The sequence below is a fragment of the Cibotium barometz genome, chromosome 38, assembly GCF_041138505.1.
Source record: "Cibotium barometz isolate CiBa-2024 chromosome 38, ASM4113850v1, whole genome shotgun sequence".
NCBI classification, from domain to species: domain Eukaryota; kingdom Viridiplantae; phylum Streptophyta; class Polypodiopsida; order Cyatheales; family Cibotiaceae; genus Cibotium; species Cibotium barometz.
Genome location: NC_141083.1, coordinates 18,477,525 through 18,504,886, shown reverse-complemented (window position 1 = coordinate 18,504,886; position 27,362 = coordinate 18,477,525). Strand labels below are relative to the sequence as shown.

Below are 27,362 nucleotides of genomic sequence, written 5' to 3'. Positions count from 1 at the left end.
TGGAAATTCATCATAATCATCTACATTCCTCAGCAATCAGAGCCTACAGAGCGTCTCTCTGCAGGTACACGCTGGTCAAGAAGATCTTAGGCAGTGTGTGGGCTGAGAAATGACGACTTCATTCTCGGCCACCTTTTGTACTTGAAGTACAGTTGTGACACTTCTTTCTCGTACATAACACAGATCGGTAATTTAGGACTCGTGCACCGCACTCTTTTCTCTCTCTCAAAACCCTAGCACATACGCGCAAGTGTTCAGCAGTTCGGGTAAAGATGTAATCAAGTGTGGAGCAGTTTCTTCTGACATTAACTGCCCCTTATGTCCAATCCTCTCTGCTAGGAAGCTAATCTCAAACTCTAGTACCACCCCATAAATCGTCGCCATTGTATGGCTAATCACGATAGTCCTGTAATCTCTTGCTTTATGGATGGGAACAATAGTGTTTGTGGTCCAAGCAAGAGGGGAGCCTTCGCTAAGGACTCTATTAAAGAGCTCTCCAAGAATGGGGGATAATATACGATGTCCATGTGTGGAATGCTCTGCCATTATGCAGCTTTAATAGAGCTGGCCATCATGATTCATAAAGTTGTTGTACATAGGCTTTTCCCAAACAAGAGGATTGGTGATAGGTGTTGGGTTTTTCTTTTCCTCTACAATGTGCCATGTGTCCTAGTTATCCTCGCTCAAAAAGAACTAGTACAACTCTCGGTTAGCTAGGAATGCACGCTTCTTCCTACGAGTCGAACGAGGGAAGATTCTTTTGCATTCAACATACCGAGTGATTGCCCTTTGTGTGTGTGTGTGTGTGTGTGTGTGAGAGAGAGAGAGAGAGAGAGAGAGAGAGAGAGAGAATAATTCACCGGACTATGAAGACTAGCTCTCATGATTGCTTTTGAGAAAAGGACATGGCAAAATGTACTTTGAAGCACAAAGCGTCTGACTTGTGGAAGCATCTAATGCCTACCCAAAAAGGATATACCTTCCATCACAGTGCAATCAATGACTACCCAACCAGATTGGATCAATGGTATATGCTAAATGCAAATCAGTTTGATGCCTTTACTTGCACACTGTCCATAGACTTCTCTATGCAAACTTCATATCATTTCTCTTTATGGATGACTTTGTATTTTGGCATGACTATGCATGATGTACCTTTGCCTCACAAGAAATTGCTTATAGTCAATAACACCTACCTGACATATCAACAATTCGTTTTGGTGGAGGCTGAAATTCAGCCCGTAAAGCCCCACATGCAAACAAATGTAGATCTTTTTTTTTTCCGAGAAAAGATGCTTTCATTAGTTATATAAAAACGCCCGTAGGGCTACAAAAGATCCTCTCCTGCTCATAAGAAAACAAAGCAGAGATCCAAGCAAGGCAGCTAGGGAGACTCTCCCTAGGTGCAGAAAAATACAAATATCAGTACAGTACAAAGACTGAGGGGCTATATCATACAATAGGAGGGGGGAAAAGCCAAACAGGTGGCCTGTAGTGCCAGCGGGGGGAACCCGCGTGTAGGGTATAGAAGGGGCCGCTGCGCCAAGTGGTGTGGAAGGCCTGGCGCCGCAAGATCGCCTCATCCGAGTCACCCCGGATGCGGTCATACTGTCCTCGCAGAGTGTGGATCAACTCCTGCCTGTTGGGGTAAAGGCGTTATGCCCACCCTTATAGTGTGTACAAGCCCATAAGTTATAGTACATAGTACACTTAGTACTTTTAATGTACTAAGTGCACTATGTGTACTAGTGCAATATACATGTGTGATAGGGGAGTCACACACTCATGCTATTGATGAGTTGACTTATCCCCACAACTCTCTCTCCCTTGTTCTATCTGTGTATGTCTCCCACATGAATCTCTAACCCTAATCTTCTCCCACACAACTGGTATCAGAGCTAGAGGGAGGTTTGCCCAGCCAATCAGGCGCATACCCAGAAGCTCCAACTCGTTGAAGAAAGCACGGTGACCAGCATCTGTCCAGTGGCGCTAGAGGGAGGTTTGCCCAGCCAATCAGGTGAGCGTTCGTAGAAGGCTGCCTAGCGCAGTTAACCTACAGCAGCTGGGCATAGGCAGCCCAGCCAACTTGGGCTGCCTATTCAAACTCCAGCCAGTAGCGTAACGAAGGGCAGGCGTGTCAGGCGCCACCCGAGCCGTCGACTGCAAGCGTGTAGCGCTGGGCGCAGATGCGCTAGGCGAAAGCAGCATGGCGAAGCCGTAAGGGAAGCAACGCACAAGCGGACACGTAAGCCAAGGCGTTTGGTCGCTAATCGGCTGGCGACCGTTAACCACTAAAGGAGGCCAGCGCATTCAGGCGAAGCAGTAGGAGGCGGCATTCAACAGGCGAACACGCCTACGTGCATACCCGTAGCGCGAAGAGGAGTCGGGTCAGCGTTTTTTTTTGGTGCTGCACTCCATTGCAAATCGCCTCACCAACTGGCAGTCAACAGCTTGTGTCTCCAAGACTCCTGCAGCACGCCTGAAGAGCCCTCCAATAGCATCAGATTTCTGCAGAGCAGCACCAAATTCATCACCCATTTTTTTTTCTGCAACAAAAAATCAGAAATTACATAGTATCTTGCTTCATTTTTTTTTGGGACTTGCAATTGAGCAGGTACAATAATCAATTGATCAGGTACAGGTGCCCAATTGCTCAATTTTGAGCAAAATTGGCAAAATCGCGTGACATTGGTCACAATCAGGATCAATTTGCAGGAAATTGGTCACAATCAGGATCAATTTGCAGGAAATTGGATGTCGAAATTTGGGGCTTTTGATGTAATTGTGCAATTAAGCACTCATACATGCTGTATGATGTGAGAAATCGCACATTTGGGCAAAATTGCAACAAATTGCAGTGCAAATCAAGGGGCTTTTGTGCCGATTGGATTGATTTGCATGCAGGCAATCGCATTTGATGCTGTGGATAATGTGTTGATGCCTTACAAGCACTCAATGTGCCTGTAAATCAAGGGGCTTTCATGTATTGGATGTATATGTGGCCAGGGGGAAGCATCGTGAACACTCTGGATGCCTTCATGTGCGTCAATGTACCATGTATGATCAGAAATTGATCTTAAATCAAGGGGCTTTTCAAGTTCGTATGTTTGTTGAGCTTGGCAAAGCAGCAGGCAAGACATTTATGCCTTGAATCCTCAGAAATCAGCTTGCAGTCAAGGGGCTTTTGCCCAATTTCTGTTCGGGACTGTTGTATGCAGTGTTCGGGACTGTAAAAGTCTGATTTTCACTCATTTGGACAGCCAGGAGAGCATTTATTGCTACTGTACCTGCTGGTACAGATTTGGCACAGCTTTGTGCAAGTTTTGGCATGGCTGTACACTGATTTGAGTGAGCAAAAGGTTCAATTTAAGCTACTGTACTTGCCGGTACAGGTTTGGTACATCATTTGTAAGCACTTGGTACTGTTGTACAGTACTTTGCAAGGGCAACAGAGCACATTTAAGGTGCTGTCCAAAATCTGCAGCAACCAGATTTTGGTGATTTCATCACAAACATTGGGAGAAAAGTTGCATTCTTGCTTCCGCAGTGGGAGATAAAGCTTGGGAGAACAACTGTGAGCACTTTGTGTGCTTTTGGTGCAGTGTTTACACATTTTGCAAGGAGTCAGGCATTGACAGGTTGCATATTGCTATGGCAACCACAGGTGAGAGCTCTTCATTGCTTCACATCAAGAAGCTTGAAGGCTCGCATGATTATGATATTTGGAAAACCCAGTGCTACAATGTGTTGCTCCAGAAAAAGCAGCACAAGCCTATCAAAGAAAGAGGTGTAATGCCCGCTTCTCTTACTGCTGAAGAGTGGGAAGATATGGATGAGCTGGCAAGATCTACTATCATGTTGTCTGTGTCAGACTCATTACTTTTCAGCATTCGTGAAGAGAAGACAGCTTGGGGAATGTGGCAGAGATTGCAGGACTTGTATGCCCAACAAAGTGCCTCAAGCAAAGTGTATTGGTTGAAGAAACTCATAGGTCTTCAGATGAAGGAAGGGGCGTCTATGACAGCCCATCTAAATGAGTTTAATGGTATTGTCAGCCAGGTCATTAATCAAAAGTTGGCAATGGACGATGAGTTCAAAGCCACTTTTCTGTTATGCACTTTGCCAGAGAGTTGGGACACATTCAGGACAGCCACTAGCAATTCGCATGCTATGCTGTCATATGCAGATGTTGAGGGTGCTCTTCTTCAAGAAGAGATGAACAGGAAAAACAACTCTGTTGGAAAGTCCAATGCAATGAATGCACGTGGGAGATCCCAGCAAAGGGGAAAAAGCCAAGAACGGGGAAGGAGCAAGTCTCGCTCCAAAAAGGATTTGGAATGCCATTATTGTGGCAAGAAGGGACACATTAAAAAGCAATGCTACAAATGGAAAAATGATCAAAAAGAAAAGGGAAAAGGCAAAGACAAAGAGAAAGATGAAGCCAAAGATGTAAAGCCAAAGGGCAAAAGTGGAGTCAAGATTGAAGAAATCAATGTGTCACATGCAGGTGGCAGTGAGGATGAGGTCCTATTTACGTCTTCACTTGATGCCCATTCACTTCTTACAGGTGGTCATGGTATGCACTCATGGATCATTGATTCAGGTGTCTCCTTCCATGTCACAGGTTGCAGAGACTTGTTTGTCAGGTATACTGCTGGAAATGAAGGAGTGGTTTATTTGGGTGATAACCATGCATGCAAGATTCTTGGCAGAGGTGATGTGAGGCTTGTGTTTTCAGATGGCTCACAGCTTATGCTCCATGATGTCAGGCATGTGCCTGAGATCAAGAAGAATCTGCTTTCTACTGGACAGCTTGATGATGCTGATTATGTTACCACATTTGGTCGTGGAAAGTGGAAAATTAGTAAGGGCTCACTGGAAGTTGCCAGAGGCTCTAAGGTGGACACTCTTTACTTTATGCATGCAGGTGTTTGTCACCATGCTAATGTAAATGCAACCGAGCTGCCGGAAATCTCTATGTGGCATAGCCGGTTGGGACACATGAGTGTCAAAGGAATGGAGCAATTGTCTCGTTTGGGTTACTTGCCTTCTCTAAAGTTTTCAAGTTTTCAATTTTGTGAGCATTGTATATATGGTAGGCAACTACAGTGCCCCCACAAGAAAGCTCTTGGACAGAAAGATGCTCAGTTAGAGCTTGTGCATACAGATGTATGTGAGATGCCTCAGCTTTCTTTGGGAGGGGCAAAATACTTTGTGTCTTTTATTGATGATGCCACACGCAAGGTGTGGGTTTATCCTCTTCGTTTGAAGAGTGATACAATCTCAGTGTTTCAAAAGTTTGTTGCTCTTGTTGAGAATCAAACTGGCAAAACACTGAAGGCTTTGCGTTCCGACAATGGTGGAGAGTATATGTCCAAACAGTTTCAGGACTTTTGTGATGCTAAAGGCATCAAGAGAGAGCTCTCTACTCCTTATGATCCTCCACAAAACGGGACAGCAGAGAGGATGAACAGGACCATTCAGGAGAAGGTCCGTTCTATGTTGTCACATGCTGCGTTACCTCATGGTTTTTGGGCTGAAGCTGTTATGACAGCCGTTCATCTTATAAACATGTCACCTAACACGAGGCTTGGTGGGAAAGTGCCAGAAGAAGTATGGACAGGGAAGCCTCTGTCATACAAGCACTTGAGAGTGTTTGGTTGCGTTGCGTACATGCACATACGCAGGGAAATGCGCACCAAACTTGATCCTAAGTCTCACAAATGCATATTCCTAGGATATGGTGACAGAGGTGAAATGGGGTATAGACTTTGGGATCCCATGAATGGAAAGATTATACGCAGCAATGATGTCATTTTTGATGAAACATGCATGTATAAGGAGCCTGCAAGGCAACAGGAGCCTGGCAGAGTCATCTTTGATGATGATGGACATCATGGACAACAACCAAGGGCTGTAAATCAGCCATTACAGCAGCAAAACCAGCCCTTAAATGGTGCTGAAAATGGTCCAAATGGACAGCCAGAGATGGCAGAAGATATCCCTATGGATATACCACAGTTAGAGGAGATACCGGGCATGATTTTTCAGCCTTATGGCATGGAACAGGAGCCACCAATGGGTGATATGCAGGCTGGACAGCAACCTGCAAATGATGGTCATTGGGTACGGAGGTCCACTAGACCCTCCAGAGCCCCTGATGACAGGTTTGTTCCAGGGGTTGACTACTTGATGCTCACTGACTGTGGGGAGCCCTCATGTTATAAGGAGGCTTTACAGAGGGCAAACAAGGCTCTATGGGAGCGTGCCATGAAGTCAGAGATGGATTCTCTGCACAAAAATGGAACATGGAAGTTGGTGCATTTGCCTGCAGGCAAGAAGGTTTTGCCATGCAAGTGGGTATACAGGCTCAAAGTTGCACCAGATGCAAAGCCAAGATACAAAGCCAGGTTAGTGGCTAAGGGCTTCAAGCAGGAATATGGTGTGGACTTTGATGAGATCTTCTCTCCAATGGTCAAAATGACCACACTTAGAGCTGTGTTAGCTTTGGTTGCACATGATGATCTGGACTTGATTCAGATGGATGTGAAGACTGCTTTTCTTCACGGTGATCTCCATGAGGAGATATATATGCAGCAGCCAGAGAGTTATGCAGTGAGTGGAAAGGAGAAGCTTGTATGCAAGCTGAAAAAGAGTCTTTATGGGCTCAAACAGGCACCAAGGGAATGGTATCATAAATTTGATACATTCATGAAATCCCAGAAATTCAGGAGAAGTGACATAGATCACTGCTTGTACACCAAGAAAGCTTTGGATGGCAGTCTATTGATCCTCATCTTGTATGTTGATGATATGTTGATTGCTGGGAAATCTCGTAAAGAGATGGATACCTTGAAGCAGAGGCTGCATGAAACCTTTGATATGAAGGATTTGGGTGATGCAAATCACATTTTGGGTATGCGGATACTTCGGGACAGAAATCAGCATGTGTTGTATTTGTCTCAGAAGGAATACATTGGCAAAGTCTTGCAGAGGTTCAATATGGACGGGCGGAAGAAGACTAGTACTCCTTTGCCTCCATATGTGAAACTCAGTGCTATGGACAGCCCACAGTCAGATAGAGACAGGGCTGATATGGCCAAGGTTCCGTATGCTTCAGCTTGTGGCAGTCTCATGTATGCCATGGTTGCTACTAGGCCGGACATTGCATTTGCAGTGGGAGTAGTTTCTAGATACATGGCTAAACCTGGCAAGAAGCATTGGGAAGCAGTGAAAGGTGTCATGAGATACCTGAAGGGCACACAGGATATGTGCATTTGTTTTGGCAAACAGGATGCATTAGTGCATGGTTACACGGATTCGGATTATGCCGGTCATCCAGATAACCGGAAGTCTACTACCGGTTATGTGTTTACATTCACAGGAGGTGCTGTGTCATGGATATCCAGGATGCAGAAGTGCACTGCCTTATCTACTACAGAGGCCGAGTATATTGCAGCCACAGAGGCTTGCAAGGAGGCATTATGGCTATCTCGGTTAGTGGTTGATTTGGGTTATACAGGGGATGTCCCATTGTTGCATTGTGACAGTCAGAGTGCCATCTAGTTGGCAAAGAACCCTGTCTTTCATGCAAAGACGAAGCATGTGGATGTGAAGTATCACTTCATCAGAGAGGTGATAGAGAACAAGCAAATTCAGCTTGTTAAAATTCATACGGATGACAACCCGGCTGATCTGTTGACAAAGAGTTTGCCTCCGGAGCAGTTTGCTCATTGCAGACACTTAATGGGCATTGGATAAGGCCAGTTTCAACCTTGATATGGCCTTGTATATTATCATGTACATGCTGATTTTTTCTTTTCCTTCATTTAAGGGCACTTTGCCTTTAAGTGGGAGGTTGTTGGGGTAAAGGCGTTATGCCCACCCTTATAGTGTGTACAAGCCCATAAGTTATAGTACATAGTACACTTAGTACTTTTAATGTACTAAGTGCACTATGTGTACTAGTGCAATATACATGTGTGATAGGGGAGTCACACACTCATGCTATTGATGAGTTGACTTATCCCCACAACTCTCTCTCCCTTGTTCTCTCTGTGTATGTCTCCCACATGAATCTCTAACCCTAATCTTCTCCCACACACTGCCAAATCCTCCGAACAAACTCTGCTGGTGGATCCAGTCTCCCCTCAAAGGCCCTGAAACACCGGGCTCTCCAGGTGAACCATATGGTGAGGCTGCTGAGGAGCTCCCATCGTAGATCCCTCTCCTGTGTCCAGCCGACGGACGAGAAATCCGGTGAAGGAACCACGCGAGGCTGGCCCCTAATGAATCTGATGGCCTGGCTGTCCTGCTCCGTCTCATAGCCCATAGCAGGCCCTGACGAAGTCGACCAAGCAGCAACACCCCACGTATACATACCCTCTGGAGAGAGGGGGACCAGAATGCGCAGCATCCGCAGCCAAATCTGCTGCGCCTGAGGACAGTCCCATAGGCAATGTCTCTGTGTCTCCATAGGGTGGCCACATCGGCCACAGGCCGCCGGAAGACCGCTGTAGACAAGCCAGGTGCCAACTGCAGAGCCCCTGTGGGCGACCAGCCACTGGAAAGTCGAGATCCTGCGTGCCTGTCGACTAGCCCAGAGCCTGGTCCAAAAATCTTCTTTAAACTCTTGTGAGAGTCCCTGTAGCCGCCAATGCTCCGATGCAGCTAGAGAGAACAATTTCCTCGCCGTCAAAATATGTCGCCCCAACCGAACAGTATACTGGAAAAAGGTGATCTCTGTGGCCTGGGGGGATGCATAAGGATCATGCCACTCGTACTCGTCAGGATCCCACTGGAGCCGGGCCAAGGGGCGCAGCATAAGCCCATATGCGCCAATCACAGTCCACATCTGCAGGGTCTGGGTCAATATGCCACTTCCGAGAAGCGGCGGCCACTACCCGTATCCTCTAAAAAATGCACTCTGCAACCAAAGGTGACTCCACCTCCACTCTCTGAAGTCTGCCCTCATCTTGGATCTCATAGTAGAGGCATCTACCATCCTCAGTGCAAGCTCTGATAGCAATCAGGATCTCCAACTGTGTAAAGGCTCCCATCCACCGTGGGGCCACCGGCTCGAGAGGCGTGAACCACTCCTCTGTAAGTGCCTCCTGAATGTCATCCCTCATAATCAGCCCCCCTCTAAAGTGACTCAGCCTCTCCACCTGGATCTCCTCTAGGAGACTGCAGAAGGCCTGCCAGTCTCCAAAACTACGTGTTGGGCCTGCCGCCAATGGTCCCCAGGCTAGACGAGGCCGAGAACCCAGCATATGACCCTGCTCTGTGCGAACCGCTGGGCTCCAGATGAGCGGCTATCTGGCCCGCTCCTCATCACAAGAAGGAGATCTCTGAGAGAGTCCCGGTCTCAACAACTCCCAAGCTCGCAAGATGCTCAAGGCAAATCTGTCCTCCCATCCTCTACTGAGGCCTGTTCTCCTCATCTCTATGAAGATCCATCGTATCTCCAGTGCCCAAGTGGCCCCTGCTGGAGGAGCCCGAGCCTGCAGCCGCTGCAAAAGAAGCTCTTTCCAAGGCTCAGCGCCTGGAAGCAGCCCCCGAACAATAAGCTTCCCCAATTAGGCTCTACTCTGATCAACAGGATCTATAATGCCCAAGCCCCTCTGGGCCAGCGGAAGTGTAATAACTGCCCAAGCGACCTTAGCCCGGGCTGACTGACCGTCCCGCCCAGACCAAAGAAAGTTCCTGATCAACCTCTGTACCTCGCTGATGCAAGAGCTCGAGAAGATCCAGCAAGACGTGATGTACCACATGGTCGCTAAAAGCACTTGATTCGCCACCACCACCCTCCCAGCCAAGGATAGCCGAGCTGCACTCCAATACAAAAGCTTCCTCTGAATGCTCAGAAAAAGCGAGGCAATCTGCTACTCAGGTGAAAAATCTAGTCCAATTTGGCATCCCAAATACCGCACTGCTATGCCAGGAGGAATCCATCGAAAACCCAGGTCTGGGCTCCATGCCGGAGTGGGAGCGCTACTGATCCAAAAGGCCACTGTCTTGCGCCGATTGATCAATGCTCCCTAAGCTGCACTAAAAGCCTGAAGCGACTGCTCTGCCCTCTGAAGATTGGCCTCCTGGCCATGCAAAAATAAACCCGTGTCATCAGCAAACTCAGCATCGAGCAGGTCCTCCCCCCGGACTGGGAGCTGGAGTCCTCTCAAACCAACCTCCTCTCCCGTCAGATACATGCTCATAGCCTCAGCAAAGAAGAGAAAAAGAAACGGGGCGAGACGAAACCCCTGACGGACTGATCTGGTCAACTCAAAACTCGGCCCCCGTCCTCCTGCCATCAGCACCTGGCTACGAGCTGTGGAATATAGAGCCGCCACTCCTCGAATCCAAACTGGCTCAAAGCCCAGGCGAAGCATCGTGCCCTCTAAGAAACTCCAATCGACTCGATCGTATGCCTTCTCAAAATCGAGAAGCATCACGACCAGGCCCTCACTGAGAAATCTAGCTCGGGCCGTCGCCTCCCAAAAGGTGAAAATGTTGTCAAGGATACTACGCTCCTTGACGAATCCTGTCTGGGTAGCATGAATCAACCCCCCCAGGAAGGGCTGGATCCTCAAACTCAAGGCCTTTGCTAAGACCTTGTAGACAGTATTGAGGATCGTAATAGGTCTCCAATGCCGAATATCATCTGATACTCCCTCCCCCTTGGGGATAAGAAAGATCAAGTTCTCTGAAAAGCTCTGTGGCATCACCCCAGTGTCCAAAACATACTGAAAGCCCCTGCGGAGGCCTGGCCCCAAAAGATCCCAATATTGCATAAAAAAGGCAGGCGTCAATCCATCCTCCCCAAGGCAACTGTGGCGCGGAAGGACTCTCAAGGCCTCAGCAAGCTCAACCTCTGAAAGAGGCTCACCCAGAACTGTACGCATATGATCTGTGACCCTCCTCTGCACATGGGCCCACACAGTCTGTCTGCAAGCATCCCAAGCCTCAGTGGCTGGCTCCGCTGAAAGCAGGTCTCTATAGAACTCAGTGGCAATGGCTCTGATCTCCCCGGGCTCAGTGGCTACCGATCCGTCCTGCCTCCTGAGCTGGCGGACTCCTGCTCGAGCATGGCGAGGTCCAGTAATCTCAAAAAACTCCCCAGTCACTATATCACCAAGCTGCGTCCACTGAGAGGCTTGGCGACGATAGTAAAACTCATGTCTTTGCTCCTCTGCCTCTCTAACCTCCTGGCGTGCCTGGCTCAGCTGGGACGCCACCCACTCACATGTAGGCTGCTGCTCCTGAAGGCGCTGAAGCAAAGCAAGGCTACGTCTCAACCGCCGCTCCCGCTCGCATGTCTCTTCCAGCCGTGTCAAGGCCGCAGCGTGCAAAAAAGAGCTGAGCTCGATGAGTCCCTGGGCACACTGGCCTGCTGCATCCTGGTCAGAGCTCTGGCTATCATGCCATATCCTCTCAATGTCCTCAGCGAGACTAGGATCTCTAAGTATCCTCTCTGGGATCCTCAACTGCAAGCTGGTCTCCCGTGTCCTCTCCTCAAGTGTCAAAATAACTGGCGCATGGTCTGAAAAAGAGGTGCCAGCAAGAATGCCAACGGAGCCCCCTCGCTCCCCTAACCTGTCGCCCACATAGAAGCGATCAATCCGTGATAGATAAGTCCCTCCTTGCCGGCGATCCGACCGAGAGCAACTAAGACTGTCCTGAGAGCGGGAGAAAGCCTCATGCTGCCATGCATCAGTGATCCTCAGTGTCAAGTCTCCCCCGACACACCAATGTGCGGCCTCTGGCAATGCATCCGTAACCTGGGTCCAGAACTCTGCTCTGGCACTAGCATGGTTGGGCGCATAGACATTGAGTACGCCAAAGAGCTCATCATGCATCCTCAGAATGACATACTGTGCTCTACCAGGCACAATGATCCCGCGATCCACAATGGCCTGCCGCCATACATCCGCAATGACCATACATACTCCTCCCTGCCCACCCAAGGGGCCAAACCGTGCAGACCAAAAGGTGTCCCATCTACCAGGCATCACCGAACCGTATCTCCGGATCCTGCTCTCACCCAAATGGTGCTCCTGCATCATCAAAATATCAATACTGCCCCCAACTAGGCATCTCTGAAGCTCCTCCCTCAAGCAACCACGGTAACGTATATAGTCTGCGCCGCCAAGGCCCTGTACATTCCATGAGATGATCCTCATGGATGACCTGCTGAGGTGGATGCTGTCTCAGCCGTACGGCGGGCCTTCGCAAGCGGCTTGGATGGAGAATAGTCCCCATCCAAGCGGCTACAAATCTGTCCACCCGGTGTGCTGCAAGAATCTCAGATCAGGCGCCAGTGGCTGTGTCCCATGGCGACTGCCTCCTGCCTAGACAGAGCAACCTCGTGTATGCATACATATCCAGGGTCGCGTGCTAAGTTTGCCACTATGCGAACCACCAAATGTCGAATCCCGGAGGCATCCACACTCCCGGGATCAAGGAAAAAATGAGCCAACTCCCATAGTCGGCCTATCACATCTGTCACCTCCAGATTGCTCACATGGTGAGAAAACTCAACTGCCTGAGTCTTCAAAGTGCTAAGAGCGAGATCCATCGTCCACTCCCGGTCGCTAGGGCCACAGAGAGGGAATGAGAAGGCCACCGCTGAATCAAGTGCCTCCTCCCCTCGGGCCAGAGGTATCACTACATGAACTCTAATGGGTGCTGGCTCATGGGGGCCCTCCGCTCCAAAAAGCCGTGTGAAGGAAAAATCAAAAGCCTCCGAGCGCTGTCTACTGTCGAGGCAACTTAACCGACAGCGGATAGAGGATATCTGTGAAGCCCGAATCGGCATGGTAAGTCTCCTCTGCGGTGCTCGAGCAAGGTCGGTGCTCAGTGTCTGCCGGGGAAGCGCGAGGGAACTGCCAGGGCCTCCCGGGGAGCTGGGGGGGGGAGGGGGTGGAGAAGGAGCCGCTGCCAAAACCGGAGCGGGGACAGGAGGAGGGTGGAAGCGAGGCGGGAGGAGGGGACGGGGGAGGGGGGGTGGGGGCGAAGGAGGGGGTGTTGGCATCTCCTGGTCCTCAGTCGGCGCTGGGGTCTCCTCCTGTAGGGAAGCAAAGCTGTTCCTCACGGGAACCCAGTGATGCTGAGACTGTGGCTGCTGCTGCATCGGTCTCTGGGCGTGCTGCTGGGGCTGTCTCCCTCGACAGCGCCCCTGTCCAGGCTGCCACTCCGAGGTCCCTGTGGGCTGAGCAGGTGTCCCGGAGGCTGCCTGCCGAGCCGCATCTGTGGGCGGGCCATCGGGGGCCTGCTGCTACGGTGAAGGTCGGGGTCTCCTGCGAGGGCAGGCCTTGGCCAGGTGGCCGACCTGCCTGCAGATAAAGCATTGGTTCGAGAGCCCCGAAAACTCCACTCTCTGATCAATCCATCCCCCCCCTATCCTAGGTAGCTGAATGACCTTCAGAAGGGAGGAGATGTCAGGAACCAAAACTCTGACCGAAGGTAGTCCAGCTGCTCTAGCCACCACTGAAGCTGCTGTGGGGCCAGCCTCAAGCACCGAACCCACCAATGCTCCTAGCCTAGAAAGGAGTGGAAGGTACTCACGGCGGAGCCCAGGGAAGCAAACTGTAACATGGAAAAGGCGCTCTCCCTGCTCGGCCGCTGCTAGGTCAAAGCCATGCTGCCAAGGTCTGAAGAATGCCCGAGCGCCCCTGATGTCAAGGGGACTCATGGCTAGGACCTTGGCCACGCTTTGGGCTGTCTCGAACTCGGTCTGGTAGTGTCCACGGCCCAGTAGAGCTGAACGTCCAAGATCTTGCCCACATCTGCAAGAAGGTGGGCCTGGAGAAGATCTCGGATCTCCCCTCTGCTGGGGCGAGTGCCGACTATACGGCGGATGGTGGAATGTGCCTGGAGGCGTTCCACCTCTGCGGCGAGGCTCGCTTCCTCTTCTAGCGAAAGAGAAAGCCTCGTGGGGGTATCCTCAGGGGCGGGCAAGGGGGCTGCGGGAGAGTCCCTTTGAGGTGGGGCGGGAGGAGCCTCCATCAGAGTCTGAAGCTATGTCGAAGGCGGAGCGAATGCGGAGAGTCCTGCGAGAACCGAGCTGCACACAAAGGGCGGAGGGGGAAGGCGGAAGGCAAAAAAAAAAAAACCCCCAAGGGACGAAAAAACAGAAAGCGGGGGGGGGGGGATAAGGCAGCGAAGACAAAAAAAACCCGGGGGGGGGGGGTGCGGAAGCAGCGTGAAAAAGGGAGGGGGGTGGGGGGGGAAGAGAGGGCGACAGCTGGTGGAGAGGGAGCGGGGCACTAATGAAGGGAGGGGGGGCGCGAAGGAGAGGAGCAGGGGGCGGGTGCGCTGGGGCGCGCAAGAAAGCCAGGCGGGGGGGGGGGAGCTTGTGTGAGGGCAGGCGGGAGCGAGAGCGGGAGCAGGTGCGTGGGCGGGAAGGGGAGGAGGGCGTGCAGGCAGCAGCGCGAGCAGGGGGGAGCGTGAGCTTCAGCGAGCAATTGCATTCACTGTAGGATAAACAGATGTAGATCTTGCGTGGTACAGATTTACAATCACACTCCATGATGTTGAAAATATGGGAAATGGTATATGGACATGGAAAGGTAAAATGTGTTGAATGCAAAATCAACAATACAATTACTGACAGAGTATAGTCAATATAAGAGACTGGATGCTCAAGAGGAGGAGGATCTTCTACATGCCCAAAATTGCCTGGAACGCAACAACGCCAAGAAACTTCAAAAATGGCAAATTAGGGTAAGACAAAAAACTCTCAAGGATAAAGGGTGCTCTTCAAAAGCCTTTTTTACGAATCTGCATACTTCCAGGCAGAGTCAGTCCATTCATAGACTCAAAAGGACAATGGGACGTGGAGTCAAAATAAACATCAGCAAGAGACTGAAGTATTGAACCATTTTATTGCCCTTTTTGGTGCCCCTACACAGCCATCACAGGCATGCGGGTCGAGTTCTATTGCAGCAAGTTACCCACATTGTTACACCTTAGAAAGCAATGGAAATGGTAGTGTCTTTCACAAAGGAAGAGTTGCATGATGCCCTGCGTGATTTAGGGAAATGAAAATCCCCCCTGACTAGGATGGCTTTACAATTGAGTTCTTTCACTAAAAAATGAAGTGCTTTATATGATTAATATTTATTGACACTCTGGTGTGTTTCTAGCCTCTTGGAAGCAAGGGTTGGTGTGTTTGCTCCTTAAAAAACAGCTATGTGATAAACTGATAGATTGGAGACCCATCACCCTTATGCCTGTCATTTACAAGCTAGTTGCTAAAATGTTGGTCAACAGATTGAAAGATGTCCTTCATGATGCACCTTGCCCAATATGGTTTTGTGCCTAGGCAACAAATTGACCCAGTTCAATTTGCAATTCATAGCTCACATGATGAACAAAATGGGTTTTGGTCCAAAAATGATAAATACCATATACAGGTTTTATGAGGAAGGGGCATGCCAATGTGTTATTTGAAATGAACTCACTGCTCCATGGAAGCTTGGACGATCCATGAGACAGGGATGTCCACTGAGTGCCTTGCTTTATGCGATAGCTACTCACTCAATGCTCTTGTACATGGACAATTTGATTGTAGAAGGGAGTCTACATGGTATTGACATTACAGTAGCCAATCACTTTGTTAGTCAAGCGTATGCAGATGATTCCTTCTTCTTTAGCACGAATACAAAACATGATGTCAATGCAATCACGGATGCGTTGAAGCTATATAGATTAGCTAATGGATTGAAGGTTAATTTCCTTAAATCGAACATGTTGCCTCTTAAAGAATGTGACTGACATTCCATTCTTTGGCCAGGACTCATATTGCCACCAAACCAAATAGTAAAGCATCTTAAATATGCTATCGGATGGAAAGTGTCTTTCAAGCAAGATAGGCCATGGGCTATAGATAAGCTTAATCACAAGATTAAGTATTAGAAACTATTCACATGGCCATTGCATATATGGTTGCGTATTGTCCAATCCATCATCAGGGCCTATGTTCAATTCCACTTGCCATTCCATGTCCAAAGCTTGGGAATGCTTATAACAGACAAAAACACATGGAAAGGCTGCCAGATTGCTCAAAAAAGAACTTGTATGTACTCCCAAAATGCATGGAGATCTGAATATACTCAATATTCGCTACCATGTCATTGTGAGAAACGCAACTCTGCTTCTTGAATTCCTTCACCAAAAGCAACCTTGGACTTTGATAATGGCACATCTGATTGCGACAATGAAAACAAAGGCTTTTGGGGATTGAAGGCCAGATTGTGAGTTGCCCTTATTCCACCATGCTTATACATGACTGGCAAATGCTTCTTGGTCGAGCAGACCTCCAGTACCATAATTTCTCATGGCTAGAAAGATGTCAGTAAGCGGCATTTGTTGAACATCTTGGTCTCATGTTGCACTGGCACGACCTTCTTGGGGTTGATTGATGTCTCTAGCCATGGAGTTCGGATCACAAGTACGTTGTAAGCACTGGCAGCAAGTTGCTTCTTTTATAACAAGCCACAACAATCACTTTCGAGTATTATGTAACCAGGATATCCGATAATATTAATAATATTTTTTTAAACTATAGGAGAAACAATATGGAGACACATACATGAGGCCATCGAGGAGGTTGCGCCACAGAATGTCGTGCAAGTGGTCACAGACAATGCAAGCAACTGCAAGCTATGGTTGTCATACTAGAGTCCACATATCCGCACATTGTCTGGACACCATGTGCTCCACACTCCCTGGATATGTTGATGGAGGACACCGGCCGCATCTGTTGGGTTACTTCGTTGGTAGAGGAGCCAAGGAGATAATAAAGTTTGTGCCTTGGAAGTCATTTCCGCTTGCCTTATTCCGATCCCATTGCCAATGGGAACTAATAAAGCCAACGAAAACTAGATTTTGCTACATCTTCCTTGTCTATTTCAATATCAAGTCTTCTTTTTCCTTGGTTTTCTTAGGACTTAGGGTTTTGTATGATCCTTCTTAATTCTTTTACATATTCCAAAAGTACAAGCCAATAAAGTGCAACGATGCACTATTGCGTATGGTAGTTGACCAGAAGTGGATCAAGTGGCCCAAGTCTACCACGCCTGCTACCATAAGCATCCTAAACACTATCTTCAACAATGGCATTGGTTGCAAGCTATGCAAGCTGAAATTTCTTCTATCATGAAGAACAATACATGGGATCTTGTGGAATTGCCTAAAGGCAAGCATGTCATTGGAACAAAGTGGGTGTATAAAAGTCAAAAGAAAGTCTGATGGCACTATTGACAGGTATAAAGCAAGACTCGTGGCTAAAGGCTACTCCCAGAAAAAGGGAATAGATTATGAAGAGACTTTTGCTCCTACTTCGAGAATGACCACAATTAGATCAGTGATTGCATTGGCTGCACATAAAGGATGGAAAGTGCATCAATTGGACATCAAAACTGCATTATTAAATGGGGATTTACAGGAGGAAGTATATGTAAATCAGCCCATTGGTTTTGTAGTTCTTGGTGAGGAACATAAAGTATGCAGGTTACACAAAGCATTGTATGGGTTAAAGCAAGCTCCAAGATCTTGGTATGATAAGATACATGCTCATCTAACCAGCCAAGGTTATGAGAATAGTCCAGCTGAAAGCACATTGTATGTGAAGAAAACAGATGCCGATATTCTCATAGTCATCTTGTATGTAGATGACATGCTCATTACAAGTACTAGCAAAGCACAAATTTCAGATTTCAAAGCTGATTTGAAAGCTGAATTTGATATGTCAGATTTGGGGCCTTTACACTACTATCTCGGCATACAGTTTATGCATACAGATGATGGCATTGTTATGCAACAAACTAAGTACATAAAAAGTTTGCTAAAAAGGTTTCACATGGATGAATGTAAGCCCATTTCTACTACGGTAGAACCAGGTGTACGGCTTACTATGCATGATATTGGAGAGCCTTTTGAGGCCGGCATTTACAGCCAGGCAGTGGGATGCCTCAATATTTTGTACTTCTATATTATATGGATGTGGCACACATGCAAGGGTTGACTTGCATTTTGTGGATACCACACTTTTGGCTCTCCCTCTCTCTCTCTCTCATTTCTGTGTGTGAGCTTCTCCATCCTGCACCTAACCCTAATGTGCAGGTTTGTGTGTGTGAGTGTGTGAGTCCAACACCCAACATTAATAAAATCTCTCTCTCTCTCTCTCTCTCTCTCTCTCTCTCTCTCCCTCCCTCCGCGAGAGAGAGGTGACACTCAACAGAGCCACTGTGTTATGCAAAGCTCGACGCCCCACACCCCATGGCCCTCGCCCACGGCCACGCCACCACAGGAGGATCTGGGCCATCATCGCAGGACCTTCTCGTGCCAGCTCAGTTTTACCACCTTGAGCACCATGTCACAGCGGCCCATGAGGGATGTATTAGGGTGATATAAGAGCTCTCTGCTGATGTACTACAGTTCTAGATTTTTGTTATCTTTCTTTATTACTATTTTGTACCCAGGATAATGTACCTCATGGATATGATGTAACCTTTTGGTCTCATAGGTCATTTTGGCCTTTTGAAGATGTTAATACAACTTTCTTTCTTTCTTTCTCTCTCTAGATCCACCATGCTTTTCAACAAGGGACTCCCTGTGTTTGCGGAGCTCTAAGAGGAAGAGTCCTATGCATCTCTGATCGTGGTAGTGCATGACCCTAGAAAGTGGACCGAATCCATTACGGAAGAGAATGGAATCTCCCCCTGATCTCATAGTATACCAGGCACCTACATATGTAATGCTCCTCTATCTCAGCCTCTATGAGACACAGCTCACATATCCGATCCGCTGGTGCAATCCTCATTGGTCCATATCTGGTTGTCTCTATCGGCAGTTGATGGGAGGATGAATGGATCTGGCCAATCACACCTCACTCCAAAAAATAGGTGTGTATGCATGTATGTCGGCTGTGTGATGAAGCCATCCTTTGTCAAGCGAAGCATGTGGTCACAATAGAAGCTCATCTTCGTCCCCAATGGTTGTGTGGGTGACCTCCAGGTCCACTGAGTATCAAGCCTAATGATACCTTGCTGGATCACTCTGTTCAGCTATGTGTGGCTGTGGTCATTGGTGGGGGCCCCTATACTATACTGAAATGGCGGCAAAGCATCCGCCTGCATGCCATGAAGTCCAAACCATGTAACCACCTGTGCATACCAACACTTTGTATCCCCATCCTGGGCTAGCTATCTAGAGGACACAAAAGCTGAGAGAGGGCATCTGTGTAGAGGGAGCACTTCTTCTCTAATGATCCCAAGGCGGTATAACCTCGTGTCAATCTAGCCTCTGCTGCCCTCCTCATAGAGACTGCTGGACCGGTAAAAGTGATTCCCAAGTACACATATGAAGAGACATACTCCACTGTCTCTCCTCTATGTAAACTGTGGGGCAGATCTGCCAATTCACTGTGGTGTGGTGTTGAAGATCATAACCTTGGTCTTGCCAAGGTTCATCGTAAGGTCTCGTCCCTCTCAGAAGGCCTGCAAAGCATCCAAATGTCTCTGTAGCCCTTCTGGTGAATCCGAGATGAGGACTATGTCATCTGCATACAAGAGGATCGGTATTAGAACTCTTGCTAGTGGTGCTCCCTACCCTCCTTGTCTGTCCAACCAATCTAACACATCATCAATGTAGAGTCCAAACAGGGTAGGGGACAATGGGAGGCCCTGTTTTACTGCAGTGGTGTTGTGTATGATCTCTAAGTTTCCCCTTGGGGCACATACTCGGCCCATCACTGACTCATATAGGAAGAGAATCGCCCATGACATATCCACTAGGACTCCCAAGTCATGTAGTCTCCTCATCAGCTAGGCTTGTGGGACTGTATCAAATGGCTTGCGGAAATCAACAAAGAAGTAATAGAATATATCCTCTTCCTGTGAGCTCTCCCCTCCTCGATGATGGCCCTCAATGTGAAAATATGATCTAATGAGGAATGCCCTTCCTGAATCCTGCCTGCCCTAGTGCTCTAAGTCGATGTGCCTCCGCCCATCTACTTAGCTCATGTTCCAAAATAGATCCATAAAGCTTGGCCAGTGTGTGACCAATCATGATAGTTCTATAGTTATTTGGCTCCATAGCATCTCCAACCTTCGAGATAGGTACGATAGTGTTACATGACGAGCTGTGAGGAAAGCCCTCACAAAGAGCCCTGTTAAACAAATGGACTTGGCCTAGGAAAAGTCTTCAACTACCAGACCATCATGATCATGTGCCTTTCCATTTTGCAACCTATCAATGGCATCTCTCACCATGCTCAGACTAAAAAGTGTAACATGACTACTACGTGGAAGCGTGCTTGATGATGATTAATGCAAAGCAATAAAGATTAACACTAATCACATGCTCATGACATAGAGAAACAGAGAGAAGGAGAAGAGAGAGACTCTTTACCTAACCTACTACTACTATATATTATTGAATGAATGAGTAATTACAATGATTGTCATAGATCCAATGTAGATCTAGACTATGAATGCTGTGAATGAACTTATGCTTATTGTCCTCCACTGTGAGTTAATGGAAAACGTTGATTCGGAGATGTACTTGGCTGATCCAGACTATAAGACCGCATGCCCTTGGACTTTGGCTCTACAATCTCTGTCTTTGAATCATTATGAATGACCCATGACTTGCCTTTATACGATAAAGTGATAACAAGTCGTAATCAGGTCTGTTTTCAAAGTCATCAAAAATGTCATAAAATGTGTTCATTTTGTGCCCATAGTATTGTAATCGCGGTGAGTTGGCAAGGATCTTGGAAAAGCCACCAAGCCTCCTTACAGCCATGTCCCAAGAATAGTTGGTATAATTCCCATTCAAGCTTGGCTAGGCATGCTCGCTTTTTCCTTTGCACAAGGCGATGGAAACCAATGGAGGCCAGTCGTTGTGTGGTGGAGCCCTAGGATACCTCGCGGAGGAGGCAGGTTCAGGTCTCTCGGCATTCCTCATCATACCAGCTATTCTGTAGGACGTTTCCATAGGGTGGCTTGGAGGTGGCTCGGGTATCAGGGAAAGCTATGGATGCTGATGTGTGGAGTTTGTCAGCTAGCTGGGTAGTAAATTCATACATGGGACCATGTGAATCTAGGTCGAAGAGGCTACGGTAGAGGTGATCCGAACAGACGGGTGAGGTTTCTTTGGTGAAGTGGCACTTTGGGTAGCAAGGATAGGGTATGGTGGATGGCTGAGTGGTGTATCTGTAGGTGAGAGAGAAGGCCAGGTAGGCATGATCAGCCGCAACTCCAATAGGTCTGGGTGAAACAGTGAACCCCAAAATGAGAGGTATCGGTGAGGGTGAGCCCATGAGATAGTCCACAGTACTGGATCCATGTCTCTCAAGGTAGCATGTGAATGCTTCTGAGCCTGCTGGCCACAATGAGCCATGCCATTAAATATGGCCAATCCATGAGTTCCCGGTAGTCTCCATATGATGTGCGTGGTGCCAAATCTGCTGAAGTTCAGCTAAGCTCAGTTTCCTCAATATCAACCTCCTGGTACATGAGGTCCTCTGTCACAAAAAAGGGCACCTGAACACTTGCAGTCCGGGCATTGAAGTCCAGACTCCACTGTAAGAAGGATGTCTCCTATCCTGGAGAACTCAGCTATGTCACTGTAAAGGGCCTGGTATGGTGAGTGTTCCCTGGATGCATATGGGGATTTGGCCAGGGCAAAGTAACAAACTGCAATATATATGTCACAAGCATCCTCTGTCCGATCCACATGTACTGTGCACTAATGTGTTTTATGTATCCACACATCGATGTAGGTATGTGTATGTTTATGGTAATATGTTTTATGTATCCACACATCGATGTAGGTATGTGTGCATTTGTAGGTATGTGTGCATGCAAGCACACACGCATCTGAAATGTCTGCCTACATATGTCCTAGTTCCAACCCAAACCTCTACTTGATAGATGAATAATACATCAGGCATTGTTGACTTCCTATTCTACCTTTCCTCAAACAAGACAAGAATACATTGTATAAACCATGCTGTAAAAGACATGCTTCTTTTAAATTACCTTTCTACAAGTTGTCATCTGATCATCAGAACAAAAAGGCGGATAACCAACCAGCATTTCAAACATGATAGCTCCAAGAGACCACCTACAAGGACAAGAGCCAGAGTCTATAATTTGCATTTAAATGTACACAATGTCCAACCTCAAACTGAGAGTTTTTTTTCCATAGCTCAAGCTAATGCTTGAGAGAAGCAAAATATGGCTATTAAAAAAATCTCATCTATAGAATGAGAAAATTGATGAGGGGAAAAAAAGAAGATAGGAAAGTGATGAGTTTCCAAAAACACCTGCCCTTCACTAGCCCAGATGCATGCAAGGTCATTTTTTCCTATAAAAAAGCGATCTTTTAAGCAACGTGTTGTTACATTATAAAAACGACAAGACTTTGCTAAATTTCTGTCATAGCCCCTTTTTCCGAAAAGATAAATTATAACACAACTAAATGAAAGGGAATAAGAAAGAAAGAAAGAATTTTTCACATCTGCGGAAAGCCAAACTGGCCTATGAACCCATAAAAGTATATTGTGTATACAATCTAGAATAGGAAATGCTTAGGGCATTCCTAAGTGCTATTGCACAAAAACAAAAACAAAAAAAAAACGTCGTGTCATTTGGCACATGCTAGAAAAGCACTCAGGAGCACTAATGGGTTTTGGCCATATGCTCCTCTGCTAAGGCTGCAAGCTCACTGTGTGTCAAAGCAATAGGGTTACAGAGCCCACTAAATCTAATCTTTAAATGGCCTAGCTGGTGAACACACGATGTGACTGTATCCACGGGATATATCCACAATCCTTATCTGCCCTAGCCAGAAGCATGGTTAGTGCTGAAGGCTCTTGCATACTAAGAATGTGGCTCCAAAAACCTGTATCTACAAGATGCAGCAAGCGTCTCGGAAATGTCACAAGACAAGTCCCATGTAGATGTGCCTGAATCTTCACTCTAACTAGGCTGTTGTCGTATATCAGTGGCACATATCTCCCTCAAAAAGAAATAAAGGAGGGTTGGTGTCTTCCTGCTTGCACTGTGCTTCTTCAAAAGTCGCTCCCTATGTTGACAGCCTCATTCAAGTAGAGACCCATACATTTCTGGTTCACATACTTGATACCTCCTTCTACAGGACCGAACCCCTCTCTCAACAGACTAACAATAAAGCCTTCAAATCTCATAGTATACTGACTGGAGTAAGCCTTGTCCCTCAGTGTCCACCTCCTGTGTGTTAAATACCATGCATATCCAAACCTCTCTGTGCTAGTCATGTCTCCACGCGCCACCTATGTGATGAAACAGGAGCTGCCCATAGATGTCCTCAAAGTGAAACCCCAAGTATACAAGCATTTTGATAAACCCCTCCTCTGTTAGCATGAGAAATTGTTCTATATAGACTCATTCTGGATGCGAGCATGTCTATGGATGTAGAGATGCCAAAGATCATCTCTCTCATAGCTTTGTTTCACTCCTGTAAGGTCAATATGAGTGCATGTGATCATATGTATTGGAAAGGACATAGATATTAAGTGTCTACTAAAGACCCAATGGGCCTATGAGACCAAAGTGATACAATAATGTCCATGGCATATCTCATCATGGAACAGAAAATGAAATAGAACAAAACAAAACTATCTCACTGGAATGATACAAAAATGTCCATGGAAATCTCATCATGAAATACAAGGAACATGAAACACGAAACGTGAGGGGAGCATCAGCCCCCAATAGATGGTATACAACTCTCCAATATATCAAGCATAGGGCTAATAAGTATGACCAAGAGGTCTCCCTCAGCTATGTCACATGGAAAGGTAGCTCCATGACGAGGAGCACGTCTTGAATCTGGAGCTGATGAGTGGATCGTGGTTGTCAAGGGGGGGGGGGGGGGGTGGGGTTGGGACTGGGCACACTGGAGTATGCATGCCTGGTCTGAGGTAGCTCATCTTGGGCGAGGTGTGTCCACAGGATCCACTGTGTGGGTGTCCTCCTCCAGGCTCCAAAAGAAGCTGGTGATGTTGGCTGGTGAGGGAGGGGGCAGGGTGTCTAGGGCCTAAGCTCTCTCAAGAATGTGTCCATGTGTCTGTGGAGCTTGCCCTAGGCAGCATTGGTCCGTCTGGGAAATCGATGATCCTAGAAAGTGGGCCAAACCCCTCATGGAACAGACGATGAAACCTCCCCTGGATCTCATAGTATACTCGGCAACGACACGTAATGCTCCTCTTCAAAAGATCCAATGGGTCTATGAGACCAAAGCGTAGTGCAATGAATCCATGAGAATACTAAGTCGTAGAAAAACAAGAGCACGGAGAGGGGGGGAGATAAAAGAAAATTATATTAATGTCTTACAAAAGATCACAAGGTTCTCCAAGTCTGAAACAATAATCATTAATGTATCTACTTGTGCCTACGAACCTAATGCAAAAAGAGAACCACGCATCTTGATTCTTTGGTTCTCATACTTAATGACTCTACCTAGAGGACTGAAGCCCTCTGTGAATACACAATAATAGAGCCCTCAAGACTCATAGTATCCCGAAAATGGAGTAAAGCATACTCCTCTATCTCCACCTCCTGTGTGTTGCATACCAAACATACTGTGCTAGTCCTATCACTACATGCAACTTATAAGATATAACATAGCGCTTCCCCATTTAAACCCTAAATGCACATGCTAAGTAAACCCCCATGTACTTGCACCCAAGTCCAATGGATAAGGAGTTACCAAAGGTCATCTCTAATCGCTCTTCTGATTTGGTCAATATGGCTGCGTGTAAACATGTGTATTGAAAAAAGGGGAGACAAAGAAAGAAGAAAGATTTAATAGCATCTGCAAAAGACCACAAGGGTCTATAAGACCAAAAGTTACAATGAATCCATGAGTAAAATAATAAACTGAAAATGAAACAAGAACTAAACTAAAACTAAGCTATCACTATCAAAATTGTCAAAGAAAGCCTTATGTGCTACACCTAGGCTCAACTATAAAAGTGCAATACATCCTCATAAATAGAGATACAATCCACGGGGGCAATAAGTGTGCGGTAGGGTAAAGTGTAAGGGGTCGTCGCTGACGGGACAATAGGCCATAGTCACAGGGGACGGAGGGGACGGACCCTTGGAACGGGGGGACTCCATCTTGGGAACACTTTGGGACAAGGACGGACGGACATCCCCAACTGGGCGTCCCTCACAAGGGACGGCGTTCCGCAGACGGATCCACGAGGGGACGGCTGCATAGAACGCCCCAGGTTACCGTTTGGGCAACAGTCACATTTTTTACCGTTTTTCTGGCCGTTTGGGGGTGGGTTTCGTGGGCCTTTAGCCTTGGCCCATAGGCCTTGAGCCTTTGAGGCTTTGAGCCTCGGCCTCTCTCTTGCCTCCCTCCCTATAAGAAGACACACACACACTCCCTCGCACACTTCAAGCTTAAGCTTCACACACAAACACACTCTCCCCCTCAAGCGGCAACCCTCAAGGGCCAAGGTCTCAAGTTTCAAGCTCTCACACAAGCAAGCTCTAGCCTCTCAAGACTCACACACTCTCTCCCACTCTCAAGCTTCACACACACACACACACACACACTCTCAAGTTCTCCCTCAACTTTCAAGGCTTAAGCCTCACTTTCCAGGATCATGGACTTCCCACATCAGAGATGCCTGGGACTTTTTCTTCTAGAGCTCCACAGACATTGGGAGTCCTTAGTGAGATCCAGATCAGCTGTACTTGCTCGAGGACCAGCACAGAGAGCTCCCACCGACTTCTTCCATACCAGCACTCCGAGGGCCGATCCACCCATCATACCCAAACCACAGGCTAGTGTAGGAGCTCGGCCGAGAGGTGTGACACTCGACAGAACCATTGAGTTATGCAGAGCTCGACGCCCCAGGCCACAAGAAGATCCGGGCCATCATCTCCCATCATCACAGGACCTTCTCGCGCCAACTCAGTTTTCCCACCTTGAGCACCATGCCACAACAGCCCATGAGGGATGTATTAGGGTGATATGAGAGCTCTCTGCTCATGTACCTAGATCAGAAGGACGACGGGATGGACATGGTGGGATGAGGTCAATCACACCCCATCCCCTAATGGAGGCGGTGCACAACCATGGGCATGCAAGCTTTGCCCGTATAGGCGAGTGGGTGGCACCAACAAAGTAACTTTTAAGTGCCGTTCCTACCGACGTCCCCATTCCCTACATATGGCCACCCGCCGTCCCATCCCCCGTCCCTTGTGACTATGCAATAGGCTCCGTATCTGTAAATGTGTATCGGCTATCTATGTCCACAATTCGGGGTGGTGCATTCCGGTATCGCTAAAGGATCTCTCGAAGCGGAGCACTACTGCTGACATCATTGCTTAGGTCAAACCACATAAAATATCTAGATATTATGTGCCCCTCTAAGAGGTGGTTCACACACAAACACACAAACATTTACTAAGAGGCTATTAACATGCCAACAACATTTGTACTAGGATTAAAGGCTTGCTTTCAACAACCTCTCCACCACCCTCCAATCCTCTCCACCAAGATCGGGACCACAAAAAGGTGCCCAGTACATCATTGTGGGTGAAACTAAGGTTTCAAACAGCCATCTCTTGGTGTACAGCTCCTGGAAGTGGGTCTAAAAGCACTCACTCAAATCTCGCAAGAGCTGCATATCCCCTAGCAATCCTCGCATGTGTTGCTAGTCTCATCTGGTACCGTGGCCCTATGAAAGCGACCCTCGCATATACACAAGAGCGCACAATCTCCACTGTTCTGCATCCCCTCTTTTGAGTCAAACATCAGCACAATGTCATCAGCATAGAGTAGGATAGGCACCAACATGTCTCCAAGTATAGCCCCAGCCCTTCCCAGTCTGTCAATAAACTCTGAAATCTCATCTATGTATACGAAGTCAGTGACAAAGCGCATCCTTGCTTCACCCCAATGTTGCTCATGATCATACTAGGCATACCTCCGGGTGCCCTCACTCTCCTTGTAATTGACTTATATAATGCCATCACTCCCCATACAATCTACTTTGGAAATCCTAGCTCCTGTAATCAGTGAAAGAGGCGAGCGTGGGGGGGCTGTGCTAAAGGCTTTGCGGAAGTCCACAAAGCAACAGAAAATCTCTCTTTCTTGCCTTGGCCTCCTCCATCATGGTTCTCAATGTGAAAATGTGATCCAGAGTGGAAGAAGACCTCTCAGAATGAGCTTGCCGTCTTGCTCTCTCATGCCATGCCTCTCGGTGAAAGAACCCACCTCAGCTACTAGGACTCTACCATAAAGTTTGCCCATCACGTGGCCGATCATGATAGTGCGGTAGTTGTTTGGAT

The 27,362-nt window shown here is 47.6% G+C and overlaps 1 protein-coding gene across 1 annotated transcript in view; it reads right to left on the bottom strand.

The window, feature by feature from the left end:
• The window catches only part of LOC147616412 (uncharacterized), a 69,719-nt gene that overhangs the window by 2,424 nt on the left and 39,933 nt on the right, over nt 1–27,362 (bottom strand). Inside the window, exon 7 of the mRNA XM_086777487.1 lies at nt 22,047–22,131. Coding sequence (XP_086633613.1) covers nt 22,047–22,131 — 85 coding nt within the window. The remainder of the gene's footprint in view (nt 1–22,046; nt 22,132–27,362) is intronic.